The sequence below is a fragment of the Barbus barbus genome, assembly GCF_936440315.1.
Source record: "Barbus barbus genome assembly, chromosome: 32".
NCBI classification, from domain to species: Eukaryota; Metazoa; Chordata; class Actinopteri; order Cypriniformes; family Cyprinidae; genus Barbus; species Barbus barbus.
Window position 1 is genome coordinate 25178147 of NC_136760.1, and position 18494 is coordinate 25196640.

Below are 18494 nucleotides of genomic sequence, written 5' to 3' on the forward strand. Positions count from 1 at the left end.
TTGCGTACAAAGTATTCTCATCGTTTCATAAAATTCAGATTGAACCACTTATGGCAGATGGACTGTCCTGGCGATGCTTTTTCTACTTTTCTGGGCCTTGACAGTGTTAATTACTTGGCAGTCAATGGGACCGTCACAAGCCTCCCAGTTTTCATCCAAAATATCTTAAATTGTGTTCTGAAGACGAGCCGTAACGACAGCACCGCTTTAAGTGAGCAGCACATCAAAACAGCGAAGCGGATCACATAACAAGCGCTCGGGGTCGTTTATGGTAAACTATCTTTCAGCGCTATATCCTCGTATGTTTATCTAAAGCTAAATGCGCTTTATTCAAGCCCTTTCAGTTCCGTGCGTTTTCACTCTCCAGCGCCAAGTTCAGCCGTTATTATTTTAACAACAAAATTATAGATTACTTTCACTAAAATACAGCAGAAAAAACAATGCTGCAAATAGTTATTTTTCTTACTATTTATCTATCTATAACCGATAGATAAGACGTTTCTTATCTACATTTAGCATTATTAATCTGTAGGCTAAGAACATATATAATTGTTGTTAGATGGCTGGGCTGGAATTTAAACTTTGAAACTGTTATCTTTTCTGCTCAAGATGAGAACGTTTTGATTGTCCAATGTTAGAGAGAGGACCAAACAAATAAAGCATTTAAACTCCAATATGGAGAAGTCTGGTGTAACTCATTAGGTTTAATACCGTCCAGTATAAGACTATGAGACATTTAAACTACTGAAAGAACAAAAGGGAGTAGTTTGATCACGGTTATATCCACTGGCGTTGCGGATAATCCACGGGTCGGGTAATAAAAAAATGCATTCTGATTATTTGCGGGCGGATAAAATAAATCATAAATGATGCGGCGATAACCACATTTTTGTTTTTTATTAAATGCATTTTTTCATTAGGCAGACGATTTCATTTGTGTGTATGTCTGTGTGTGTTCTGCCGGATCGGGAAGTTGCAGATAGTTTAAAAGGAGTAAAGCCTCTTTTAATGCTATTGAGTAGACTAATATGGCCAAAGAAGATATTTTGTTTTATAAATAAATGTTCATAGAGCGGCCACGATCAGCTCCGCAGATGTGCAGTGATGCGCAGATCAGCTCTAAGGTCACTGAATCATGTCATCGTGCAAAACATACACGAATTAGCTTGAAACGTCATAGCATTATTACATTTGTTTGCCTCTCTGTGCCCAAATACTGTGTTCTGAAACACGACCCATTAAGACTACATAGTGCTCCCTTCCAAGATGTTAATGTGCACAAAAATCCTGATTTATAATCGAGCCGTCGTCTGATAAAATCAAATATGCTACACATAAGATGAAGACAAAAGCTGTGCTGTGATTTCGGCTATACTTGCATGTAAAATTAGAGAAGCAACATGTGTTTTAACTGAAAGTGCTGTTACTTTCAGCCGCTCGCTGGAGAGAGAGGTGTGTGCACAGCGGGAAAGAGAGACCTCGTGCGGCAGTACCATCGAGTCTCAAACTAAATAAGGTTTGGGCAAACTCTAAAGATTGGTCGCTTTGCCCTTTAAAAAAACAAAGTTGCTAAGTTGGCAACACTGTCAGCGTCTCCATCCATTTCTTCAACTACGGGCTAGGCCACGAGTCAAACAGAAAATGGGCACTGTTAATCGAGTTCATAAAATTAGTGCCGTTAAAATGAATTTTGACAGCCCTTGTATGTATATTTTTGTATTTATATGTTTGAGTGCGAATAAATGGCAGAATATTTTTTTGGGTGAACTATCCCTTTAAGAAATATTTTAAGTAACTTTTTTTGCGTAACTCAAGTGCCTCTAATAGCAACAAATGGAATTGGAAAAAAGCCTGTTTAATCGTGATAAATTTCTTTTTATTCACATTTATTAATTCGTCATGGTTGCCAAGCATGATGCATCATTTTCTGTGATCTGTAGTTATTGTTTAGACGGTTGCAGGGTTGTTGGCAAATGCAGTAAATCCAGCAAGATGGTCCTCCGAGACATGAGTTTCCTTCCAACGGCATTCCAGAGTGTAGTCTAGGTTAGTGGTCATGGCAGCATTCCAGACAAATTTGACCTGCACCCCACCCCCCCACCCCTGAGGACTGTGTGAATGACTCGGGATGTTCTGTCGGATCAGCATTGCTTCAAACAGCAGTGGGAATATTTGCTGATAAGGAAAGAGAATGTTTCTAATGCAGTTTGATGTGAGGGTGATAAATGATACAGTTTTTAATGCTGTGTGTAAATGAAGCTTTGAGCTCTGGCCTGAGGGGATCTTTCTTGGAAGGACAACAGACTATTACTTTATTTCTTTTGATTGGATCATTAATTTTAAATTATTATTTAAATTAGATCAGGATCTTGAAATGAAGATCAGTAAAGCCTCCTCTAGTCTGTAACGATATATTGGCTGATTTGAGATTATCAGGTGTGGTTGGCTGAGCAACAGTTTTAATTCCTTAACTGGTAATAGTCAGTTCGTTTGTGAATGTGTTTATGAATGAAGCACTGTGTGAATACTTGTTTTCATCTCAGCATTTTATTAAAATTTTGTCAGGAAGATTCTTTTTTTGTTGCTTGTGAAGTCTCTTATGCTCACCAAATTTTCAGCATCATTACTCCAGTCTTCAGTGTCACATGATCCTTCAGAAATCATTCTAATATGCTGATTTGCTGCTCAAGAAACATTTCTTATCAGTGTTAAGCAGTAAGTGCTGCTTAATATTACTGTCGAAACGGAGATGCATTTAAAAAAGTTAAAACATAAAAAAAAGTTCTACTAATAAATGTCTTCACTGTCACTTTTGATTAATATTAATGCTTTCTGCATTTGTGTGTGTGTGTGTATATATATATATGCATGTGTATATATATGTATGTATATATATGTACACATGCATGCGCGCCTCCTGTAAATTGTATTATGCATGACACAATGCATGTGCATGGTGTCTTTACGTTATTTCAGCTTCCTACACTCTAGATATTATCAGGTAGGGCTGTGTTCGATACATCAATATGACGATGTATCATAGGTATTTGACGATATGAGTATCGTGTTTAAAACGCAGTCATCGAAAAAGTGCAAGGTTTCTAAAAAAGAAAAATTAATAGAGTATAATATACAGGCAATAACTAGGTTTAATCGAGCCGCAGAGGAACCGAACTGGGGTTGCCTGATATAAGATCTAATCCCCAATCAGAGCTTCACACTTGTGCAAAACGGAAATATCTGCCAAGTGTGTTACTTATTTTTGTCAACCTGGCAGCCATGTGCACACGCTCTCTCTCCACTGTGGATAAAAGCACTGGCTTTCTGAAAACACTGGTAAACTTGCAGTTTAGCCATCTGTACTTTAATAATCTATTCTCAGAAAAGTTATCAAGTGTTCATTTACGAGAGAGAGAGACTATGAATGAATTACCTCCGTTTTTGCCTCGTTTCTCTATTAACAGTGAAGCGGTGGCTTTAATTGCTTCATAAACGATGTTACCAATTCCTTGTTGAGATTATTGCTAAAACGGGGCAACGCTGAGAAGTTTGGCTGAATGTGTGTGCGTGAGCTACAGTGAAGACGGCGCATTAGTTTAGAAGAGACTGCTTCTAATTTTTAGTTTTTTTTAAACCGTGTGTTAATTTGTACAATGATAGCCTACCAGCAATGTAAAGATGATTTTAATAATATATTTGTGTAAATTACACTATATATTTATTAGAACTAGTGCATTATTATTTATGGGCTTGAAAATTAAATGCAAACAATCAGAATATTTTACCTGCCCAATGTTAACACGAAACGTACACCATTACATTGTACTGTTACAGTTATGGAGGCCCTTCATAATGCAGAGGTCAACTACCTGTTCTGTCAATAGTTAGCAATGGTCCTAGTATTCAGTGTTTAATAAACGGCTGTTTTACTCAATTCTAAGGTGAAATTCAGTGTAGTCCCATATAGTGATATGTATCATATCATGACTTTGTTGGCAATGCACAGCCCTATTATCATGCATGAAAAAGTCCCTGCTCTGTAATGTATAGGCTGTTTGTTTTTTATTTTTCCAAAGGTTTCCAAAGCATGCTTATTACAATGTTTAACTATCTTATGTCCTTGATTATATGTGAATGTTTCATTAAGAGCAAATTTAGTTTTTTTTTTTTTCTTCTTTTAGACAACATCCAAAGACAACACACAACCTTGTGCTCGAGCCCATTTATTTTTCTTTTTGGATATATTGTTACCTTCTGAAATGCATTACATCATGGAAGTAAAATGGGCTGTGAATGCTGAAACATGTTGACTTTCACCTCGAGTTGCTAAAGTGTTCAGCAAGTTGCTTTGGAAAAATGCATGTATTAAATGACACATTAGTAGTTAGTTAGTTCAGTTGATCCTGGATCAGCCAGACCAACAGGCGCTCATATATGTACAGTGATTTGATAATCCAGGGTTTGTGGATTTGAGTTTCATGCTGAGTTGTTTCTGTAGAAGTAATGGTGTTAGGCAGTGGTAGAAATGTGTTAGTAGAGAGATTCTGCTCTATGGATTATATCATAATATTATTAGAAAGTGTATTGTTTTGCAGACTGGGATTTGTAGTTTCTATCGCCTTGTTGCAATTTAACTGAAATGTCATGAAACCATCGCAAACGCCTTCAAACATGTCATTTATAATGCATTATTAAAATGTTACGTAATGCTCAGATGTCAACTTCAATCTTTCAAAACAGATCAAATAAGATTAGTCATATTCCCAAATCTTATTGTCAGCCGAACTCCTTGTGACCTAAAATATTTATTTGAAGTAAGCTACCCCCTGAATTTTCAAGTTAATATTTAGTAATTTAACGTTCTTGTGTGCTCAGTTCTCTGTGTAGTAGTCACTTGACGTGACCGTAAATAAATACAATTAAAATTTTTAGCAAGTTTTATTGTTTTACAGTTAATTATTCACTTTTGATCAATGCACAGTTTTTTTTCGCCTTTGCTAGAGTATCAAATGCACATTTCTACATAGTTAAAAAAAAAAAGCTTGAATTTCTATTAAAAAATATTTATATCACTGTTTATCTTGATCTGATATGTTGGTCACGTTTTCACGCTAACATGTTATATTGAGCTGTGCATCCTGCGATTATTGACAATGATGCCAAGACACAAAAAAGGGTGTGATTTTATTTAAAAACATGTAGTTTGAAGAATACAAAATATGATCATTTAAATTCCTAATTCAGGATTTGGTCACAAGAGATCTTGGTTGGAGATACTTGGAGGTCGTTTTTTACTTTCAAAGCTTTTTTTGTGATTTTGTTCTCTCTCCCCTCATCTGTTTGTATTTATGATCCTCTGAGGTCATTGATGGGGTCACCCTCGGTGGGGGGAGCATTTGCAATCCGAAGGTTATTCAAAGGACCGTGCCAAAGGAAGTCTGGCTTTTGTCTGCTGATAATTGCCTCCTTGCGTAAGACCTTTGAGTGAGGGCTCGCAGCTGAGTCATTCAAGACGAGGTGTGTGTGTGTGTGTGTGTGTTTCAGAGAGAGAGTTTGGACTCTAATGAACTATATTGAAAGTTAGTTTTTAACGATGGCTGGCAAGACAATCTTAATATATTTAAGTAAATAAATGTTTTTTGGCTTTCTTATTGCTATTACATCACAGACTTTATCTCCCGAGTTTGTTTGAGCTCCTCTGGTGAAATGCTTTCAGGCTATCATGAGTAATGTTTTTTTTTATTATTATTTCCTTATGCCAAGTGTAATCATTTCAGATGAGCTCCTAGGGTGCATGACGTCAGCCGAACTGGCGTTTTCGAGTTTAATTACGCTTTATGCTGATTTCAGGCTTTTCATTTCCCATCATGGTGTATTTTTGGATGCTGTGCTCTCTTTTATGTCTTTTAGAGTTGGTTGGTTTTGTTTTAAACAGCCTGTTTATGGAGCCTACTTATTTGAGGAGGTTTTTGAAAACAGTTTCAGGTCATTAAAATGGTTTCTGTGTTCTCTCTGAAACCACAGCTCCTCTGTTTTGTGGTCTGGTCTATATTACAGATTCACAGGGCAGGTTAAGAAAAGCACAAAAGTGTTGTGTAATTGTAAATGCAGTGCGGTTTTTGTCGTAATAATCAGGTGTGAGGTGACTCAAAGAAAAAATTGGCTTTGTGGAGGGACTCTCGCATTGCCTCTTCAGCACTGGTTATTGCAGAAATTGGGCTTCTGGGAGAAAATTAGCCAAGGCTTGCAGCATTTGTGGAAAATATGATGCCATCCATTGTTTGCAATCAAGCAACAGTCGTAATGACAATCAAAACATTGATATTTTGAATTCTATCCTAAGCGGCTTCTGCACGTTGTCAAGTGTTTTGTAAATATCTTGACAAATGGCCTGAACATCAGTTGTTCTGTTATTCTTGACGTTCTATTCGCAAGCGATTTCTTTTGATTTGAATCTTAACGATTTATTGGATGCAATTGAGGATAAAGCAGTTTAGAATATGGATGGATTGATACAATTTGCAAAGTGTTTATAAACAACAGTTGAGAATATTGCAAAATTTTGATCTAAATATTGTTCATTTTCTTTTTCAGTTTGTTGTATTACAAAATTCCAAATTAATTGGCTAATATAGTAATGCTAATATACACAATGCAACAAAATAGTCACTTGTACCTTATTTTAAATGGATGGTTCACTCCAGAATGAAAAATTATTTACTCCCCCCTCCAAACCTGTATGAGTTTCTTCCGTTGGACACTAGGGTTGTGACGGTGAGGAAATGTTCCCACTTTCCCTCACTTTCCTTCTCTTTTAAATAGCGTAGTTTGAAAAAGCACCGTGAGCGTTTTACTTTCACTTTTAAATTTGCTTGCGTATCAAGCGGTTGTTTGTTTTTAGTTTGAGTTTTCTCTCTTTACCGCACTTTCCTTTGCTTAAATAGCTTATAAAAGCACCGTGCATTTTACTTTCACATCAATTGCTCGAATTTAATTCAACCAACAGCAAAATACAACGTAGAACAGAACTTTTTAACAAAACGAGTAAAAATGCACCATGCTATGCATAATATAAAATAACAAATAACTTGCACAAAGTTTAAATAGGTATACAAAATCAGTAAAGAATGAGGAACGAATAATTATGAAACGTAGAACGTTTATTAGCAAAACAAATAAAGCTTGGAGGCACGGACGGCATACACCTTGATGCAAAATAATGACAAAAAAATAGTTTAAATAAAATAAAAATCAGTAAATACTGTGGAACCAAATAAATGAGAAACGAATGTTTAAAAAAACTTCCATTATTACGTAGATTAATGACAAGTCAGCAGTCCAATCCAAAATATTTTTAAAACGGGCGCTTTTACATTTCGTTTTGAAACTCTTCCGCCATTGTCTTTTTCACCTCACTCTTCTTGTCAGTCAGCTCGACTCGACGTGTGATAAATTAAATCTGATCTGTGATGCGTGACTGTCGTTCGTTTGGTGCGCTGCACGTTCAGTTTTAATTGTAGTGTCCTCTAACTGAACTAAATTATTTTTATTACTATAAAAAAATCAAAACGACGGTGCAAGTGACGTAACCGGTGTTGCGGCTTATCACCGCCAACACAGTCTATCGCAGCAAGCCTATTGGACACACAAGATATTTTGAAGAATGTTGGTAACCAAACATTTGCTGGTAGCCATTGATTTGTATAGTATTTTTTCCCATTCCATTGGAAGTCAGAGTTGGCAGCTGTTTGTTTCCCAACATTCTTCAAAATCTCATCTTTTGTGTTCAACGGAAGAAAGAAACTCATAATTTTTGGGTGAACTATCCCTGTAAGACTCTGCTTTTTGGTACAGCATGATTCAAATTTTGTGTATGGATATGTTTACTGAAGCATATGTCACTTTCTTTATGGCTGCAATAGGAACACCATCTCCAGAGGGCGATTTCCGCCCAGCAGGTGTATGGAGAGAAGAGGGATAACATGGTGATTCCCGTCCCAGAGGCCAAGAGCAACATCACCTACTATGACTCGCTCTACCCCGGAGACTTCAAGATGCCAAAGCAGCTTATTCACATACAGCGTAAGTACACAAATCTTAACGAGGGAGTTTTTCCTTTAATGAAGCAGTGTTTTTAGGTAGGGTTGTTATGGAGGACAGGTATTGGAGTGTTTGAATTAAAGTGATTGAAGCCTTTATTACCGACATCTGTCCACCAGTTCCTGAACAGCAGGTGTCTTGTTGTTTTTTTTGTTCTTCGTGAGTGTTTGTGGATTGCGGGCTGCGCCATCTGCCACGTCCTATACATTTGGGTGCTTTGACTTCATCTGGTTGTGAAGATGTCCCCAGAACGCCCCTTTCCTTCAAAGATGTAGTATGTTTATTTGAATGCATGGACCATTCTGTCCATCTTTTTGAGCATCATCTGCCAGTTGCTGGTGATTTGTGAAAATACAGGCCGTAAATATTTCTTGCTGGCTGTTTGTTTTTGGTTCGGGTTAGAGCTAAACTCTGCAGGAAAGTGGATCTCACGAGCCAGATTTGAGTATCCATGGCCTAAATAAATCTGTTTAGCTCTCTCTCCCTCCCTCCCCCACTGAGGTACATGTTAGGTCCTAAAATCCTTAGCCAACCCGAATCACGTCTTACCTGACGTGCATAAATAATATTTTTAAAAGATGACCTGAGACAGACCCGATGAAATTAGACCAGAGTCTGACCCGACCGCATTTATTTTCGCACACGACTGGACCCGAACGTAAACATTCCCAGGGTCCTGCTGACTGATTTGGCCACTGCTCCATTACTTTCATTCAGTTTATTTACTTATTTATTAGCCTATTACTTTATATTTTTGCCTGCCTGATGGATACATGTTATTTCTGAGTTTGGCTTTCAATTGTAACCAGTGGATTTGAAATATAAACGTGATTAGTTTCATACAAATTAAATCTATAGGTTAATCATGGATTTTGCTAGTTTTGACTGCAATGTTATTTACCTCATCTCTGGTGAAGGGTTTCTGCGCACAAGAAAAGAAAAGCCTTGCATTGAAACGCAGCGTAATGAAGTGAGTGGATTTCCTGATGGATCTCATATCTATAAGATGGATTTCTGAGGTTACAAACATATGTTCCTTTTTTGTGCGTTTCTCAAAAATGACCTAACATGAACGCACAAGTAGGCTACGCATCCGGGATAGTTCAAAAGAATTCGGGTCTAATCGGGTCCATTTGGGAAAAGCACATTTATTTTAATTACCCGGGACCCGAGGCTGCTAATACCGAACCTGATCTGTGTCCGAGGCACTCGTAGAAGTTTTGGACCTGAACCCGTTCGGGTCTCGGGTCAGACCTCGGGTTTTCGGATCCAAGTGGACCCGTGAAGACCTCTAGTACATGTTACTCAAGTTGTGTTTTTAATGTGCTTTATTTAAATCATGCACATTAATTTAATCAGTGATGGTCAAGCTGCTATTCTTAATTTCATTTAGTATTTTTTTTTTTTTTTTTATTGTAGTTCACAATAAATTGATTGGTTTTTACTTTTATTTGGCTTAATGTTTGTTGTTTGAGTTTCACTTGCATATGTTTTTATTGTGATTTTTTTTTTTTTTTTTTTTTTTTTTTTTTTTTTTATAGGCAGAGAAATTTTGAAATTCCAGCAAATAATTCTTTGCTTTTATATTTTTGTTTTGTATTTATTTATTTATTTTTTTTCTAATTTATGTAATGGTTTTATTTCTTTAAAAAATAAGATAATAAAATTTAATTAAAATAACGAATTAATAAAATAAAATGATTTTGCAATGAACTTTGTTAACCTTGGTTAACTACATTTAGTTAATGTGAATGAAGAATGAAAAATTCTTCTAAAGCATTAATTAATCATAGTTAATGTTAATTTCAGCATGTACTAATACATTTTGAAAATCAACTTTTACCTCCTAATATTATTTAATGAACCTGAGCTGACATGAAAAAAACAATGAACAGGTGTATTTTTGTTAATTAACATTAACAAACGCTATAAGCAGATGTATTGCTCAGTTAATCAGCACACTGATGCATTTTTAAAATCAAAACTTATATTTGTATATAGGGGTGTGCGATATGACGATTTTTGATCGTGGACGATAAAAATGTCTCCACGATCTGCTTTTGAAGAAATATCGTAGTATCGCGCTACCGCGCACATTATGTCAAATACAGTTCTGGCGCCTCCGTCTCTATATACTGTACAACACGACATACAGCAGTAGAGTTACTCTGACAGGACACTGCACTTATTCGCGATCGCAAAAGTACATTATTTGCATACAAGCCTTGCTGGTTAAATGTTTCATTCGCGCGCTGGTCTGACGTGCGCTTGTTCTGAGCGCATACACCTGAAGCACGCGCACTAAAACGCCTGTCTAACAGTGCCTGATTACTCAACTAAGTTATCTTTTGCGCTAATACTGTCAAAACACACAAGGTTTACATACAGACTAAGTTGGTTATCTCTAAAATGAAAGTAAATAGTTAAGAGAGAAACGGATGCGTGCCTGTATATTAGATGCGTGCAGCTCTTAAAGGGACAGGACACTAAACATGTTGTCGACTGTCATTAAAGGGATAGTTCACCCTAAAATTTAATTTCTGTCATTATTTACTCAGTGGAAAACCAAACAGTTGCTGGTCCACATTGACTTTGATAGTAGGAAAGAAAAATCCTATGGAAGTCACTGAGGACCAGCAACTGTTTGGTTTTCCACCTTCTTCAAAATAGCATTTATGTTCAGCAGAAGAAAGAAACTCATTCAGGTTTAAAACGACTTTTGAGTAAATGATGATATAAAAATACAACGTTATGACAGAATTGACAGACAGATGACAGAATATTAATTTGTGGGGGAACTATTCATTTAACGTTAACAAAACAACAAAACGCAAAAGAGAAAAATCACTCACTATTCTTGACTGAAAAACTTTAATACAGTTGCTTTAGGAATCAGTCTATCTAGTGTTTTATTTTTATATTTGTTCATTCAATTTCATTGAATGCTCTGCTAAATACACCTATTGTACCTGAAAATAAAGCACTGTTTGTTTTATTTGTATATTATGTGTATTTGTAATGTGTATCTTTGTTCTTATTTTTTAATAAGAAAAATAAAATAATGACAAAGATTTTTTATCTTCGCCCACTTTGGCCTAAATATCTGCCATGCATCTTTGTCTTTCTAGTTTGGCTGTAATGCTCAGACAACTTGTAAAACCAAAATAGTAAAACTAACAAAGAATCGTGATAAAAATCGTGAATCGTGATATTTCTATAAAAAATCGTGATATGATATTTTTCCCATATCGCCCACCCCTATTTGTATATATTATATATAGTGGTATAATGCCGCCACAAAGTCCGTGGGAAACACTCTGACGTGTACTGTGTTTGTAGAAACCTCTTAGTCTGGTTCAGTGTTGTGAAATGTATAGGTTCGCTGTGTGGGGTAGTTAATATTTAACTGCCATGACATGTCATTTCTTGGCTGTTTCCTTGGTCTGTGTGTGTGTGTGTGTGTGTAGTAGGGGTCCAGAGAGTGACTGGTTGAGTTTAAGTGAGTCTGGCGGCCTCTGGGGTGTCTGTAATAGGAGCAGGAGGTGTCCTGCTGTCAAAGAGCCTCTGAACAAGCTCTCTCTCACACTCACACACACCCCCCAGATGAGAGGGGAAGGGGAGGGTGGAAGTGAGAATGAGGCACTGGAAACTGTAGTGGGAACACTGTTGAAATGGGGAAGTGTTTAAGAGACATCTCTTGGGATCTCTGAAATACACATGATGGACAAGATGTGTGTTTTCACATCACTCACTCAAGTGAGTTTTCATTGATTTATTGTTCTTAAGCTCCAGTATGCACCAGACTGTGTCTGAAAGGTCTCCTAAATGGGGTTTATTTTGGACAAAAAATAAGTTTTGTGCCATTTTAGAAGCTGGTAAATCTGAAATCGATGCTACCATAATAATAGACTATAATGCTACAAAGTGGCAGCCCATTTAGAAAATTGAATGGCGTCTGTGAAAGGTTGTACCAGAAGATCATTTAGAAATTATTATTTTTTTGCCAGATGCTTTGCTTCAAGACTAACTTTTTTTTTATATTTAATGCTAATGTTTTTATTTTATTTTTATTTATTTTTTAATGTAGTTCTGGTAAATGTAGTTTTGTGTAGAGGTTGACCGATATTTCTCAGCCTCTCCAGCAATGGCTACAACCTGGAAACTATCGGTATGGAGTTTTGCGGTCGACCAGTAATGATGAGTGTCATGCACTACGGTGTTTCCCTCAGGATTTTGTGAGACTTGTGGCGGCAGGTGACGTCACACATTAATTTGCATATTTATGACGTCATTGCATAAAGTTTTGGCACTTCAGATCTACCCTGCGTCCCAATGTTCATACTATCATCCTAAATAGTATGTAAGATTACAATAAGTGTGTCCCAAAGCATAGTATGTTGAAAAGAGTATGTCAAAAGTCCCCGGATGATTCAAGATTTTTATTCGTCACATACACAAAAGGGACTTTGATTCAGCGGCTCCACCTCACAATCACTACTGTGCAGACTCGGGCTCCAAATGAGGCTCCATTTTTGCAATATGACAGCAGCCATACTAAGAATGTTTTGATTTCACTTTTCTGTAGTGGAAGGAAGTGGAAACGCGTCGTTCATCTTTTTTACAGTCTGTGCTTCAGATCTGGTCTACTCTCTGAACTGTCACATACTGGGTCTTGCTGCAAACTTCTAAATGAAAAACTAATATCTGAAAGGAGTCCTAAGCTTTCTTCAAGTGTGTTTAACCTCCACCGCTTCTTTCCACAGCTTTCAGTCTGGATACGGAGCAGCCTGACTACGATCTGGACTCGGAGGATGAGGCTTTTGTGAATAAATTGAAAAAGAAGCTGGAGGTGGAGGCCCTGCAGTTCGAGGAGATGATTGACAGATTGGAGAAAGGCAGCGGACAGCAGGTTATTAAAAAGATTCACCGCTTGCAATGTGAACCGCAGAGTAAAAAACCTGGGATTTCAGTCAGTGATGCTCTCAAACTTTAAATTGAACGCTGAAGTGAATCTGCTAAACTTTTCTCTCCGAATTCAGGATGTCACTGTGTGGAATCCTTAAATCTCACAAACCTAGAGTTATAAAGTTTAAATTGGTGATTGACTGATGCAGTTAAAAGATGAACAGCTGTCAGCCAATGCTGATGGACCATTGACAGTACCTTGATAGTATATCTTTACTTTGACAGTAGAGAGATTTATAAAGTTAGAAAAGGTTTCTATTTCAAATAAATGCTGTTCTTCATGCTCTGTCTTCATCTAATAATTCTAAAAAAATTCATCATGGTTTGCACAAATATGAAGCAGCACTTCATAGTGCTGCTTCATACAGTTTTCAGTTGTTAATAATAAATGTTTCTTGCGCAGCAAATGAGCATATTAGAATTATTTCTGAAGGATCATGTGACACTGAAGACTGGAGTAATGATGCTGAAAATTCAGCTGTAACTGCTGGAATAAAATGCATTTTGCAATATATTCAAATAGAAAAATTATTTTAAAGTGTAATAATAATAATATCCTTGGTGTGGATAAGAAACTTTCAAAAAAAATTTTTTAAACTAGTTTATATTAATTGGTCTATTTTTATATATTTATTTTTGCTATTATTATTATTATTAATAATAATAATAATCGCTTTGTTGTTTGTTTACCATTTCTTTCTGTACCACAGCTGGTGACCCTACAGGAAGCGAAGCTTTTACTGAAGGAGGACGATGATCTGATCAGGGAGGTGTTTGAATACTGGAGCAGGAAGCGGAAACTGTGCAAAAACGGATCCCTCATCCCAACCATCAAGCAGGAAAAGCGGGATGGTTCCAGTACCAATGACTCCTATGTGGCCTTCAGGCGCAGGACCGAGAAGATGCAGACGAGAAAGGTGAGCAATTCTGGTCAGAGCCATGGCCGTATGGATGTGGTTTTCCTATAACAGCCTGGATAGATGAAAGCAACTCGATCTGTCAGCCTTAAAAGTGTCTGTTTTCAACACTTTTGAACCCTTCCTTCCCCTCCTGAAGTCCACACAATTTTGTAATTATGGCATCTACTAACTAGACCATACTAATAAGCAATATTTTGATTGGATTGGATTTATTAGAGTATGCCTGAGTATGTTTTCATAGTACAAACAATTCCAGGCAGCCTATTAATATTGTTTTGATGGTTTGTTTTACTGCAAGCTTAGAAATAACTAGTTAAATGACAATGAAAACAATGCATTTACAAACCCTCTTGTTCATCAAGCTAAAGTTCTGCCAGGCTTAGCTCTTTAACTTTGTTTTGAAGTTTGTCTCATTATGACTTGCAGGAGTTTGACTTAAACAATCAGCTGTTTAGTTGATGATTGTCCTTCTGTGTGGTCTTTGCTGCCCAACAAACTGTAGTGTTATTAAATGACTTTTAGATTTGAGCATCACTGAACTGAAAAATAACGTTCATTACGTTTTCATAGTTCATTAATGTCAGGGTCTAATTGTGGTAGTCTTATGGTGGATAATTAGGAATCTTTCCTTTGCTCATTTTAAAATGTTTGTCAGGCATGAAAGATAAAAGGGGAGGGAGGGAGTTTCATTAAATTACAAATAACATTGTTCAGTTTATGCTTTTAAAAAAAGGGTGCCAGAGTAGCATTTGAATAATCATGAAAACAAAGGTCCATGGTATTTACAAAGAGATAAACGTTTGAGTCTATACCGCGTCCTATTTCTGTTTACCAGATTAATTGCTTTAAAATATTATGCATGTTTTTCTCAATTGAAAAATATGAAATTTATGATGCACATTTTAATGTGCACAATAACGTATTTTGATGTGGATTGAAATTAAAGTAAAAAAATGCTAACAGCAATTTTTTTTGTTACAACTGCAGTCCAACATACAAGTTAGTGTTATAAATCAAAAACAAAGTTCTGGTCTCCCTTTGTTCTTATATTGTGTCATTAAGGCTTTTTATCCTGACTGCTAAATGTTGGTTAAGTAATAATGAAGTTCACTAATGGTATCGTTCATGGTTCCCCAGAACCGTAAGAATGACGAGGCGTCCTATGAAAAGATGCTCAAACTAAGAAGGGACCTGAGTCGAGCCGTCACTATCCTGGAGATGATCAAGAAACGAGAAAAAAGCAAAAGAGAGCTGCTTCATCTCACACTGGAGGTAGTGGAGAAGAGGTATGTAGACTCGCTTTCAAAAGAGTTTTTGTCAATGCATGTGTTTGTTATAATGAATATAAACTATCCAGCTTAATTTTGCTTTGCAATATTGCATAACCTGCTTGACTCCAGAATTTTCTTAATTGCTTCTGTAATTGTGTTTTACTGTGTGCGCGTTCATGCATATTGAGAACGGATCGTGTATTTTTAATTGGCTTAGGCATCATTGCATACCCTAATTAAGGGGCTTGTTTTATATGGCTAAATGAGCAATTATGGTTCACCTTGTTCTAAAGGCCACGTGATCAAGCTCCATTATTAATTTGTCATCTTTATTCTCTATGATATGTTGGGTAATTTGTGTGTATACATAAATATACCTTTCAATGAGATTAAAATAAAAATATTTGTGAAGACCAGTTACTGCTGCTTTTAAAAATGTCCACTCTTTTGCTTCAGGAACGCCATGCCGGACTTTGGTTCAGAGGTGATGGCAGAAGCACTTGCTATGGCAAAACCGGTTTACAAGATTCCCATAATACCCTTCTCCAGCAGCAGTCAGTACCGCCACCAGGACCACATAGACTTCAAAGACTACAAGACCAGGGTGGGTACATCATATCATATAATAATCACAGCTTACAATACTACTGTGTGTTCCTGATCTTATTGGGAACAATTTATTTGCATGTTTTTCTTTTTCATCAATCCTTCACATTGTGGCAGTAAAGTGGGTTGTGAATATTCCATGTTTTCTGGAAAATAAATCAAACTGAGTCAAAATTGCATTTCATTCAAAAAATCACAAGTCGCACACGTTTTGCATGCTAGTCATTTATTACATCATATAATGCTTTGAAAATTAGTAATATTTCAGGTGATAAACACGACTTTTATTCTGGAAGATACAGTACATATAAGAACATGAATCTCTTTCTTTCAGCCTGAAAAGACAGAGGTGGTCAGAACAAAGAGGAAGTACGAGAAGAAGCCCAAAATCGCACCACTCTCCGCCCCATTGCATACTGGCTCCTCCCTGTTTAACCCCAAAGACCTCAACCAGTACGACTTCCCCAGCTCTGATGACGAGCCCTTTTCACAGGTACACATGCAGGGCATTTGCTTGACTGGATGTAATCACTGTTTAAAGGCAAAGTTTTTAATTATAACACCTAAACTGGCTTAATCAATGGCTTAATTTGGGGGCAGAGCTACAATATCATTCAAAAGTTTGAGAATCCCATAGCTACTATATCAGTCTCTTATACTTACCAATGCTGTGTTTACGTGATCAAAATACAGTAAACTAAAAATGTATCAACATTTCGCAATATTATAAAGTAATAATTTTCGATATTTTTATGTTTTTTATTCCTGTGAAGCAAAGCTGAATTTTAACCACCATTACTTATTTGACTGTGACATTTCTTTATTTGAAATCTTTGAAATTGAGGTCTTTTGTAACATCATAAATGTATTCACTTTTGATCAATTTAATGCATCTTCCCTGAATAAAAGCATTGTTTGAAGACAATATTATTACGGACCACAAACATTTAAATAGTTGTGCACAGAAATTGCACACTTCACTTTTAAATCAATTTGGTTTTATAATGTTAATTTGTGAACTTTAGACTTCATTGTTCATGCAATTAGTGTATAAAAGACTTCCTGTTCCTGTTGTGCAGATACATTCTGGGTCATCGGAGGCCGAGGAAGAGAACGAGCCCGATGGAGCGTTTGCCTTCAGGCGGAAAGGAGGATGTGTTTATCACGCTGTAGGTGTCGAGCACTGACCTCATAACTCATACCTTGCACTTCCTCTATTACACCATTCTTTCATTATTCCTCTTTCCTCTCCACTATTGTTCTAAACCTCAATGTTTCCTGATGTGCATTGCAGCCATGTAGACACTACAGCTCTGTTTCAGAACTCTGAGAGGCTAGTTTTAATTATTTACAAAGATGTCTTTGTAAATTATTTGTGATTGACAAATAAGTATCCAGTACTTTCACCAAGTTACAGTCCGTTATTCCCTGTATTTCACTTCCTGTTTCATTTAGTCTTTTTTCTGTACTTTTAGTTTCATTTACAATTTTCTGTCACATTCTCATTTGGTTTGTGGTGTTCCTGCAGCCCCGTTTGGATCAGAGCAACGACTGGCCCTGGTCTGGAGAAACAGGAGGAGCGTCATGTGACCCACGGTTTCGGTACTCCCTTACCACTCTCACCATTCCCCGCCGCTGTGTTGGGTTGGCACGGCGTCGGTTGGGACGGGGCGGCAGGTGAGTCAAGTCAGTCTCGTTCTGACTGACTTCTTGAATTGCACTTTGTGTTTATTTAATCATATTTAATCTGTTCTTCAGGTTTCTTCTGGACCGAGCCTATTCGGATTTAAATGGATTATTCCAAAGTCTAGACTCTGATTCAGAGTCGGACTTCTCCTTCCCTGCTTCCCCTCTCCATCCGGAAACCACTTCCCAGACCTTTACCTCATCCTCTTCATCACAGTCTTCATCCTCTTCTTCCTCTCATACCACGTATTCAGACCTGAGGCAGATCCTCCGAAATATCAAAGCGTGCCGCTGGAGGCACTTTAAACCACGGACACTAACCAGCCAATCAGGCGCAGGGGATGTGCTGTCATTGAGACCGTTTAGGGGGTTCGTGAGGGGCGGCGCAGGGCCAGGTGGCAGTACACTGGGCAGAACAGCAGGCATGGGACCACCCGCAGTAGGTGAGTAGACTCGCACACTAGTGTGCATGAGAAGTGCTGGAACAGTTTGTTTGCTCGCTCATGTTTAATTTGGCATCGTCAATGAAGTCTGGAAATAAACACGGAATGATTGACGGTTATTATAATTGAAAAAGCTCAGTGTTTTCTGCAGAGATGCTTGGGAATTATATTTTCTGCCCTTCATTGCTAGTGCCCTTTTCTGTAGGGACAATTATTCGGTAGGCCGTTTAAATGACTTGGGGAAGATTAAGGAAGTGTATAATTCCTCTGGTTTAATATTGTGTCGGCTTTACACAGTGGAGCAGTGCAAGGGTTGAGATGTTTAAGAATTTAACTTTTTAACTAGTCATGCTTGGAATGTGAAATTGATGAAATATGGAGATGAAGCATTATGGCCAAAAATGTCTGTTTGGATTTGTATAGTAAGAGTAATATACGTAGTGGCTATATATACACGTGTGTGTGTGTGTGTGTGTGTGTGTGTGTGTTTCAAGTTTATATAT

The 18494-nt window shown here is 37.1% G+C and overlaps 1 protein-coding gene across 1 annotated transcript in view; it reads left to right on the forward strand.

Annotated features, from left to right (window-relative positions):
• LOC306852538 (enhancer of polycomb homolog 1-like) overlaps positions 1-18494 on the forward strand; it is a 29972-nt gene that overhangs the window by 4026 nt on the left and 7452 nt on the right. The window contains exons 2-10 of the mRNA XM_079389443.1: positions 7923-8082; positions 12864-13009; positions 13776-13982; positions 15123-15271; positions 15713-15860; positions 16197-16355; positions 16942-17031; positions 17391-17539; positions 17621-17991. Coding sequence (XP_079245569.1) covers positions 7923-8082; positions 12864-13009; positions 13776-13982; positions 15123-15271; positions 15713-15860; positions 16197-16355; positions 16942-17031; positions 17391-17539; positions 17621-17991 — 1579 coding nt within the window. The remainder of the gene's footprint in view (positions 1-7922; positions 8083-12863; positions 13010-13775; positions 13983-15122; positions 15272-15712; positions 15861-16196; positions 16356-16941; positions 17032-17390; positions 17540-17620; positions 17992-18494) is intronic.